General features: G+C 34.1%; 2 protein-coding genes across 4 annotated transcripts in view; one reads left to right on the top strand and one right to left on the bottom strand.

Annotated features, from left to right (window-relative positions):
- The first annotated feature begins 2625 nt into the window (after positions 1–2625).
- Positions 2626–6882, top strand: LOC112569991 (protein ARV1-like). Of its 3 annotated transcripts, none has more exons than XM_025248135.1 (7): positions 2626–2762; positions 3333–3524; positions 4025–4144; positions 4479–4638; positions 4830–4911; positions 5450–5598; positions 5979–6882. In XM_025248135.1, exons 2-7 carry the CDS (start codon positions 3423–3425, stop codon positions 6068–6070), a joined length of 705 nt encoding a protein of 234 aa, XP_025103920.1. In that variant the 5' UTR covers positions 2626–2762; positions 3333–3422; the 3' UTR covers positions 6071–6882. The 3 variants fall into 3 exon arrangements, with proteins under 3 accessions (XP_025103920.1, XP_025103919.1, XP_025103921.1); XM_025248134.1 differs by lacking the exon at positions 2626–2762 and adding an exon at positions 2947–3069; XM_025248136.1 differs by lacking the exon at positions 2626–2762 and adding an exon at positions 2950–3038.
- LOC112569990 (protein jagged-1b-like) overlaps positions 6795–11087 on the bottom strand; it is a 60252-nt gene continuing 55959 nt past the window's right edge. The window contains exon 23 of the mRNA XM_025248133.1: positions 6795–10665. Coding sequence (XP_025103918.1) covers positions 10223–10665 — 443 coding nt within the window. The 3' untranslated portion in view covers positions 6795–10222. The remainder of the gene's footprint in view (positions 10666–11087) is intronic.

Genomic DNA, 11087 nt, shown 5'->3' with positions numbered 1-11087 from the left:
TGCTTTCTGCATGATGCATCATACTTAGATAAGCCATCAACCCTACCAGAAAATATTCTAGTGCTCAATACCCCCTTTTACTGTCCTCTTTTTTTTTTTTCAAACTAATTGCTGTTAATGCGTAATGAGCATAAATTATTGTTGATAGGTATAGCTTCATCTACTCACCAGTTACAAGAGTACTTGCATCATCATATAGCTGATAGTAATGATCGTCTCATCCTTAATATATACATTAAAGAGAGTGTCACACCATGATAGTGTATCATGAGTATAAAATGTCCATTATCATGTGACATATGAAAGGGGAGGGGTAATACATTTTTAGCCCCGTAGTTTCACACGGCAATGATGCCACTATAGTGCTTTGCTAGATGGAGAGCTAGTGAGGTTCTGGTTGCTCCATTTCGACAGAAAAAAAGTCTTAGATGTTGCCTACGAGTATATATACATTTTGATGATGGTATAAAACTCCCTATGATATTCAAGATGGGTGATAGCCTGTGGAGATCTAGCACTAGCAATAACATTACAAAGACGACCATTTACAAAAACTATCTGCTGCCTTCGAGTTAAAATATCCAATATCCACAAACCTAGTTTATGTACATGATTAAAATATCAGTCGCAATGCTAAAAGTAAGGTTGCACTGTACAGAACACAAAAACCCAACAACGAAAGTTATACATGTCCCTTTGACTTTTTCAAGCATATTTACAACTGTATGAAACAATCTGTTTTTGAGCTTCGTACAATTAAATTAAATGGCCTAGCATCTAGGAAATCAGACCTTATTTTCTTCTTTAATATAACTGAAAGACTTGGAAAGAAATTGGCGCCATAAATTGTGCAATAACTGAAAGTATGTTTATGGCAGGATTTATTTTTTCCTCTCTTTTCTGCTTGATATTTTAGAAAAATTATTATATAAATCATAATTTAGAATTCATAATAAAGATATGTTAATAATATTAATGTAGACAAGTTTATTTTGCCGACTGGTTCTTTCTCAATCCTCCAATTCATTTATATTAAATTACAAAGTAATGAGTGAAAGTTTTCCAAAATATAAATCATGAAAACTGGAGGGATGGTTGTCCTGGGGCACTGTCTCTAGAAGCTAAATATTTAGCTTAAAATTAAAGGTGAGAAAATGACTACATAATAATAAAAAGAAGTCAAAGGTGGCGAAAGCAAGAATTTTATTCACTTGATTAGCATAAGAAATATAATTACAAGAAAAGATAAAAAAAAAAAAAAAACCGATCTAAAATCAAAAGGTTTTTTTTTTTTGTTTTTGCAGCAAACATCTGATATCTTTTTGAAGGCACAGTTTCATGTTGCAACTGGAACTGTTCTTAAAAAAGGTACAAGAGAAAATGCATTCTGCAATGTACATTGCAATTACAGTGATAATGATGTAATTGTTAGTGCCTTTCCCCACCATCAATAATAATCACACAATTGTATCAAAGATAAAGGTAAAGGTCGTCCCATAACCTTTAAAGGTCGTTTTGGGGAGTGAGGTGTTAGAGACCCCACTTTTCTCGGGGCCAGCTTTTTACATGAGGGTGGTGCCCATCTCCTCTCCCTCGCTGCCTTACCTTCCCCGACCCTCTATGGAGTCAGGTACCCATTACCTTCAGCTGGGTCGACTGGGGGAAGTTTGCTGCGCTTATCGGGAATTGAACCAGCGCGCTCTCGGTTCGGACGCCAGCGCTCTAACCACTCGGCCGTCCTCTTCCCCCAAAGATACAATAATAAAATTAACTGTTAGGTGCACAAGGTTGACTTTCCTAGATAACCAAATTACTACAACACCTTAGATACCAGGTTTGAAGATTATCTGCCGACCTACATCAGCAGAGTTTGTTGCCCGTACATGACAAAGTATACAAGATGCAACCAGTCAAATGCAGTAGAAGACAACATTTTATGTATACAAATGAACTTAAGTGCTCTCTTTCAGTCCTTCCAACATACATCGGTTACATTTAGGTTAATAAAAACTGCAGAAATGTGTAAAGCTGATGATAATTTCAATGTAAATGATTTTGTTTTCAATCTAGTGCAAGAATGAATCAACAGAATGTCCAGGATAATGTTGAGAATAACAAATGCACAGTGTAAGTAAGAAATAAGGATCCTCATTTTCACTGCATTTTCACACATTTTCTACTGCACAGAAATTTGAGGTAGGTGCACTTCACAAATGAAACCTAACTTCCAGTAATTCATTTTTCCATTGTTTTCATTTTTATCACTGAATTTACATTTCTTACAATCATTCCATAATTTGCCCCAAACTAATCGGTCAACAAGTCACATTTAAAGCATTTCTAGTTTTCATTTTGTTGACATCTGCTGCTGTGTTTACATTTGTTGACAAATGCTAACAATACTTTTATGAAAGCGTCGACTCTGAAACCTCTGGTCTGTACACGCGTATGTGTACAGCAGAAGAATGTCTTCGAAGTACCTCTGGTTCCAAACAATCGTTTTCAGGCTCAAGATCGTCTACCAACTCCACCGTGGAGGTATGAACTGAAGTTTCAACACTTCCAACGCCTCTTTCCTTCAGTTGAAGAGCTAAGTTTATGGCGCGATTAATGGCTGAACCCAGTCCATGAATGTAAACTTCATTTCCCACGTCCAGGATTTTCTGGCAGCGATTTAGCTGCGCTTCAAAATTTGTCTTCCTTGAGACATATACATCGTTTTTTCGTGTTGGAAGACGCGGTGGCAAGCGTTTCTTTAAGAGGTATTCTTCCCTGTCGATAAGGTCTTTAAAATATTCACGAGACTTCTTGTCGTCCTTAGCAGTTTTAAGTTCTTTTGAATCCATTTTATAAACACATATAATGTTGCAGAAAGCTTTCAAGAAACCATGTGCTTAGGCTCGAAAGCAGCTGACATTTATATTGGGAGTTATGTCCCGTGATGAGTGTAACTGAATGCTTTCCCTTGAAATATTCCAAGTGCTTTTCCTTTAGTTGTGTGGCTGTATTCGCAAGGCACGAAGCGAATGAAGTTATTGGTGTGCTGCGATTGGGAAGAGTTTTTCTATAGTAAAGTCTTAAAATATTTGCTGCATCATTCAGTACCAACCATATAGTCTGTTTAGTTATCGATATATTATTTCCGTAGAAACATATTAAAGAAAAGCCGAAGAGAAAGATGATTGTAAAGATGAAAACATCTCTATACCCGAGATGGGTTGTTTACTATTTTTGTGTTGATTTGCCTTAAATTGAACGTATAATTTAAATAAAATTTAGGTAAATTGTAAATGGGTTGTTGAATGTTTTATCTACTTTGTGCGCTGTTCCAGAATCGCGTATTTCTATGTCAATGGCATTATTCTGAACCCAAAAATAAACCAACGGATTAACAAAAGGAACAGATTTCAACAAAGAAATGAATGATGGCGAGAAAGCAGGCTATGAATGTGTGCCACTGTGGTCAGCCAGTCAAAGAACTCTACCGAGACTTCAAGAAAGGCATAATTAAAATAGCACACTGTGTAAGCTGCATTTCCAAAATTTCAGATGTTCACTGATCATTTAAGAGATTCTGACGTTATTTACTGGACAGGTCTTCCTGTGTAGGACCTTCTCACTATTGCCCAAAACAGGAGAGTCGTGACAGCTGCGTGTATCCATTTACCCAATAGGTATCAGTCAAGGGACAACTGACTGACTTATTATTTATTTTTCTTACTATCTCACAATGTACATTTTCTCTTTTTCTCGCCTTGTGGATATGACACATACTTACAGGACTGAGTAGCTTACCATAATATGGCCTTTGTTGCTAACTTTGGGTAAAACATCAAAGATAAACAAGACCCTTTCCCTCCAAATACTTTGTATTTTTTTCTGTTAACTTTGTCATATCTTGTTTTAATAGTTCGGTGCCACCAAAAGTTCTCATAGTCAATGAATTATTTTTGGTGCAATAAAATATAATTATAAAAATGTTTTTATAAAACAATAAAAGTTATAAAGAGTTTTATTGTTTCAGAGTTACTGCAAACAGGTTGCAGATAAGTACATTGAATATGATGAAGTTATTATTTTCTTGGACATTCTCTTGCTGCAACAGACAGCTTATCGACATGTGCTTGTGAACTCTAAGATTAAGGTAAGCAGCATATGATGATGATTTGATAAAATTGTGCATGAACTGGCCCATGATAGTGTGCCAGTCTTGCAGAGAATTAATTTTGCTTATTTATAAAGTACTGGCACTGTGATTGGCACTGTGCTCAACTCTATTACATCTTAATAAAGCATTCTTGTAAAAGTATTCATTTGTATTAAGTAACATGCCATGAAATTGAAAGAAAATGTTATTAAAATGCAAAGTTTTCTTTCCCTCATAAAATAGACATATTTCAAAGTATTATCATTATATGTGTCATTAATGATAAAGTAACTGTTCATTGATTTTGGCACTGTTGATTTCTTTTCATTAGGGGTACTGGAGATTTTTGCTAGTGCTTTGGCTTTGTGATGCTCTGACAAAACTAGTGCAGAGAAAGGCAGATGTATCATCTCCAGGCTTGCAACCAGACCATGTTTTTTATTATGCATTAGAACTTGCTTTTTATAAAGACTACTTGTTGTCAGCAGCAGGTGAGATTTTATTTGTTTATTTGGCTGATGTAATATAATGTTGCTATATTGAAATGAATTATTGTGTGTATGTGTGCAGTGTGATAGTGCTGAATAAAACAAGCATGTAAACACATATTTGTTTATAAATTTTGTGTAATTTAAAAAAAATAGGTTTCCTATTAATGTAAAGTGTATTGTGTATTTTTCAGAGTCATTTATATTTGTTGTCATTACATTGGCATTGCTTGCTGCTAGATATTGGATGGTCTTTGGAAACATCAAGACATTTAAGTGAGTAATAGTCTATGTCTTACACTATAGTATCTTTGATGTGGTATAACAGAAAAACAATGATTAATATTATCATGTTTCTCATTTCCTTTTTCACCTTGCTTGCTGATTATTTGGACATTTCTTTTTTTTTAATGATTTATGAACAGTTTATGGCATTTGTAGGCAAATTCCAGATTTTAGAATACATCCACTTCATTTAAACAATACATGATCAAGTTAATCAACCAATCAAGAATTCAAATTTATTCTCACATACACACCTATGACTATTCTGTAATGTTGTGTTAGAAGGAAAACTGCAGATGTTAGCATGAACCATCTGGGGTATCAGCAGTTATAGGAAAACTTAGATTCAAAAATACATGTAAAATAAGTTTTATTTGCTGTAGTGTGTTAATTCCCAGCATGGTAACACATTTCAATGAAAAGTATCTTACTCAAGTTCATGCCTTTATCTTCCATATCATTTACAAGTTCTGATATTTGCATGTGTTATTTTATCCTAACAATTCATGTTACCTCTGTTTATGTACAGACCAAAAGATGTGATTCAGGCTGTGATAGTGTCCAGCATGGGTCGTCTCCTTGTGATCCCTGCTCTCATCTGGGGCCAGACTTACAGCACAATTGGAGTTATACTCACTAGACTATTTGTATTTTTCTCCAATGTCCAGGCTTTACATGGTAACATCATTATTCATTGTTCTGCTTGGATGTTTTGTTTTGTTTTTGGTTTTTTTTTTTGTGGGGGGTAGTTGCAGTTTGTTGCTGTTCATTTATTTTATTTTCTCTGGTGAATGAACAGATATTTAAATATTAGTTGAAATCAGTTGTGCTATTCATTATTATTTTTTTATATTTACTTATCATCACTTTATTTATATTTATGCATTTCCCTTTTGTCTTTAATATTTTAGTAAGATCTGTGGGTGCTTAAATTTTTCTATACAAACCATCTGTGTGAAATAAATGTTCAGTTCCTTTTTTATCTCGTTCATCCTCTTGCCCATTAGTGAATTATTTGTTCAAACATTTGTCATAATGGATTGTTTTCACTTTTTCAGTAATTTGCAAAGACATTGGAGTCCAAGAAACAGTACTGACTGTAGCTTTTAGCTACCTTGGACAGTACCTCTTTTTAAGGATTTGCACTTAGTCATCATTTATTTCTTCACCTTATGTACTCTCTTTGATTTTCATTTGACATTTACTGCTACAGAAAATAAACTATTTTTCAAATGTAAAAAATAATCATCATAAGCTTGATATATACTTTACCCCACTTTAAAGGTTATTTCAAAGTACTTTACAAAAACACAAAAAAGACATATGAATCAAAATTCATTAATAAATTTTTATGTTTAAAGAAAGGGGATTGTACTGAATGAATTGGTGATGATGATAGAGCCTTGTAACGTGAAAGAGAGGTTCATTGTGCTTAAAGAGAAATTGGATAAACACGATAATAGACAAGAGAAAGGACATATCTGGGAATGGTAAAGAAAACGGGTTCTGGTAGTTAACTGTTGCTGGCTTGACTGGTTGTTGAGAAAGATGGACTAAGTTTCACTAAACAGTGGAACAAAATTTGGCATTAGTAATAGCAGTGACGTTATTTATGGTGTAAGCAATGTCACTGTCACTTTTGGGTTCTTCATTTGTTTTCCTTATCTCTAAATTTTTTATGCACACAGACACAAACAACATGCATGCATGCGCACATATGCACACACACACACTACTCTTACTTCTTGTCTGTTTCTAATTCTTATTATCAAACTTTGTACATTTCCAAGCACTAATTATATACACATTCAAATCTAGTTGCTTTTTTCACTTTTTCTATAATAATGAAAAATAAATTCTCAAAGACTTTTAAATGTATTGCAAACAGCAGCAGTACTTTAATTCAGTATCTTCTGCACCTCAGCTCACGAAAGCATCATTATATTAAAAAAAAAAAAACAATTTGGCTGACAGAAATAATGAAATGTGACTCAATGCCCAGTGCTTGTGGTTGTTACTTTTAGACGTAGTAGTCTGACAGATTTTTATGGGTTACCAGCATTCACAAATGGTGCTGAAACAGTACCAATGGCAGAATAAATGGGAAAACCGCAAGCAAAAATAATTACAGTACACAACATCAGCATCTATTGTTGCAGCATCACATTCTGTAATCAAATAAGAACAGATGTTGAGTTTATTGACTTAAATTTGTAAAATCTGCTGCCATTTTAAAATTCAGACGTGAACACATTTGTATAGGATGAATTAATTGGGTTTCTGGGACAATTTGCAAATTTATTTTGCCTTGTTCCCAAATGCTAAAAGAAGTATCAAGTTCGTAAGTAAGATTATTCACTGGAGATTACTGAGATCTGTAAAATGTAATATAAAATAAAGACTGCAGAATTTCTCTTGTGTGTGGTGCATTGGGTCTGTTTATCATTGCAGCATACCACCATCTCAAGCACAATGAAAAAGAAGACAAATCGCATCATGTATAGCTTAAAGGTACACAATGGGCTGCTGCCTTTACATTTAGTCCAAAGGCCACTATATATTCAGATGGACTTCATACAAATAATAGTAGTATTATTTATAATTAGAATTAAAACCAGAATAAATAAAAATCAAAATTATAGTTTTAACTTGTAATTAATTTTGCCCAACTAGTGCATGAATATGCCATGGTTACAAGTCAAGGATTTTGTTACTAGCAATAATTTTGCTATTATAAACTTACAGGTTGCAACATAGCCATTAACTTTTCAGTGTATATTATATTAGCCATTATCATTTAATGTGTGTTTGCAAAGCCTCGTGTTAAATGAATTCTTAGGATCTTTATTCCCTAAATATTGGCAAAATTATTGTTAAATTTTTAGTTTTGGTCACAGGGTCATGTAAATATCAAAATAGCTCAAAGGTTAATTTGTAATTAAATTGCACGTAGTATAGAACAGTATTCTGGGCATATGTATTCAGCCAATGACTGAGGGAGCACAAACACATTTTGTAAGTATACTTGGCAGATAATAAGTAAAAATTCGAATTCAACTTCCAGAGACTACAATATTTTTTCCCAACATTTCCCAGCTTATCAAGAACAAAAAAGACTGTTTACAATGCACAGTAACAAAAAATTTAGAACTATGTAGTGAATAATCTGCTATATCAATATGTACATCATATCTGTTTGTAAGAGTGTGTGTGCACACATATGTGCATGTGTGCAGAGTATGGAGTGTAATACAAATGGAAGAATTAAAGAGTTCTTTTTAAGAATTAATTCATTAGGAATTAAGATTTATAAAATGTGGAAGAATTGTAATACAATGTACTTTTATGAACTATCGGTATCGTCTGAAAAGTATTGCTAAATCTCATTAATGTAAAGATATATATCAAAACATCACAAAGCAAGAGACTGCTATTAAATACCAGATATATACAAAGACAAAAGCATACAAATGCACTGAATGTATGCTTTGAAATAAATAATGAGTTATAATACAGATTCAAGATGTGCATCATGTACAAGAATTACCAAAAGCAATAACCAAGTTCTCCTCCAGGAGTTTTTGGAGCAAAGTTATGAACAAAGTGTAAGTGATCTTTCGAAGCCTCATATTTATGGGGTTTGTTTCACCTCTTCTTATACGGCAATTTAATTTTTTTATGTACATCATGCACATAGATGATCATGGAGTTTGTGTACATGAAAAGAAAAGAAACTTATGGTATGCACATCTTATGATGAATGATTTTGGCCTTTGTTTTAATTATTAATAGAAAAATGGAAACATCTTGAAATTTTCATGTTCAGTTAAAAAAAAGAACTGTTCAATTTTTTTTTTTGTGGCTCATGATTTATCGCAAAATATCTAGCATAGAGTTTGATATAGTTTTCCCACTATTTTTTTGAGCATTATTTGATTTGTGAATAATTCTAAAACTGTACAAACTGAGAGAATTAGTATTTCATTGCAGACATAACGTGTGCCCTAGAGCTACCAACACCCTTCCCATCCAGGAAAAGGCAAAAGAAAATTGTTTTTACTTTCTGATAAAACCAGGATTTTTGTGAAGAGATATTTAATGAGAAGTGACAGCGCTTTTCAAATGACTGGTTAATTTCACTTCTATGAGACTGCACCAAACATTTTTCTTGTCACCATACATTATCATGAATCATAATTTTCACACAAGCAGGTGCACACAGCCTAACATCTGACACTAAGAAATTACAATCCGTTCACAGAATATCTACATATAAAATGAACATAAGCAGCATCTTATGATGAATCAAGATTTATATGTGTAAGAAGTTTATGTACAAAATCCAAACAAAATTGCTGACGCTTTCAATCACGGAGAAGCCACCGATACTTCAGACTGACAATGATCCATTTAATCATCCTTCATATCAATGTTCGATTAACTTCATGCAAAGCACATGTAGAATGAAGCATTGCCTTCACTGACAGATATGCGTATTAAAAAAAAGGTGAACTATGTAAGAGCAGCTCTTGAAGCACTTCAGTGTTCATGTCATAAGCCATACACCAGCAGATGATAAATATGTTTCCTAAGTGCCATAAGAAAATATACGACATCTGACCTAATGTTCATCAGCCATTTAATGCTGCACACCAGAGCTATGCAGACATCGAACGTAGCAACAAGACTAGAAATTTAGCACATGCACATTCATGGCTGAAGTGTGCATGAAGCAAAGCCTGTGTAACAGACTTTCTAGTCAATCCTTGGGTGAGTTAAACACAAATGCCAGCCCTTGACCGAATACATCACAACAGAATACTAGTTGCTGATTAACAAATGAATGAAACTTGTAGTAGATAGTAGGTTCTGCCATCAGTTTTATAAGCAGTAAATCTTCAGACAATGGAACTGTAGAAATAAAATGATCATGAAATTGCACAAGAACTTTTGTCAATGCACATTTCACAGAATATTTACATGGATGATATGAAATATTTGAAGTTCACTACTTCGTAAATCAGAGATCAATCTCATGTAGTCGCCACTGCTAGCAGACAGAAAGATTCTGCACACATTAATACTGATAACATGTCCTTGCATTGATCAGACAACTTTCCAGCAGCTTTCTCAACAAATCTGGCATTTTCAGAGTATTTTTAAAATATTTGTCCTCAGAAAATTTGTTCTTTTGCACCAGTTTTAGTTATATACCTTGAAAGAAGTCAGTTTTCAAGCAAAGAATATGACTTGAACTGTCATTACATTCAGTTTCTTGGTGTCTTTAGATGAAAATTATATGCTACACGATCATGTCTCTCTCTGATGCAAGGACTCGAGACAACTGAACATCAAGCTGAACGTTAATGTTCTTCTTTAGGTTTGTTTTGATGGGTGGAGTATTCTCCCTGTAGTCATTAAAATCAGCAGAGGGGGAATCAGTCCGAGAAAGCTGACGTCTCGGACTCTTCTCATATTTCTCTAAGTCAATGTCCCGCAGTTCTTGAGTTGGCACATTTTTGGAAGTGCCACCTCCCTTGTCAGTTGTGTCAAACAAAGGGTTTCGGTAACGGCGAAGATTTTCCTCATTTTCATTGTTGGTCTTCTGGTCGCTATAGAAGAGCTGCTGAAGATGCTTCCGGTGAGTGCTTTGCCGTTTGTTGTGCCACAGCACCAACAAAATGATGCTGAGAATGCCCATGGCACCCATCATTGAGCACACAACTGGGATGACATAACCTTGACCTTAATATGCAAAAAGAAAAAAAATTAGGACTCAAATACTGGAGAGAAACAGAGGGCGCATGTCTTTGTATGCTTCAGAAAATTTTAAAAAAGAAGATAATAAATATATAAGAAAAGCTTGTAATGACATGAGTTACATATAGTGGATCCAAATCTTCTTGGTGATGAAACTATTTTTGGCAGTAAGTTAAGCTTCATGGACTGGTCTCTGAGAGCTTCTTAACCTTAGTAAAGTTTACAGATTGGAAAAGTTCCTGCTTAATGATTCTTGGATCACTATGCACAACTCATAGTAAAGAAGGCTGCTGATCCTTGCTTACACAACCTAAAATCCACAAATAATTTAGAACAAATAATCTCATTTTATCTGGTTTGTGTTTATTATCTTACAGACTTATTTTTTTCCGGTCTCCACTTATCTA

Source organism: Pomacea canaliculata, linkage group LG8, assembly GCF_003073045.1.
Source record: "Pomacea canaliculata isolate SZHN2017 linkage group LG8, ASM307304v1, whole genome shotgun sequence".
Taxonomy (NCBI): Eukaryota; Metazoa; Mollusca; class Gastropoda; order Architaenioglossa; family Ampullariidae; genus Pomacea; species Pomacea canaliculata.
Note: the sequence above shows the minus strand (reverse complement) of the source record. Positions and strands in the feature narration are given on the sequence as shown.

Coding starts and splice junctions, on each gene's coding strand:
- LOC112569991 (XM_025248135.1), top strand. CDS start 3,423: ATGATGGCGAGAAAGCAGGCTATGAATGTGTGCCACTGTGGTCAGCCA. Junction 4,145..4,478: donor TTGTGAACTCTAAGATTAAG/GTAAGCAGCATA, acceptor TCTTTTCATTAG/GGGTACTGGAGATTTTTGCT. Junction 4,912..5,449: donor GGAAACATCAAGACATTTAA/GTGAGTAATAGT, acceptor GTTTATGTACAG/ACCAAAAGATGTGATTCAGG.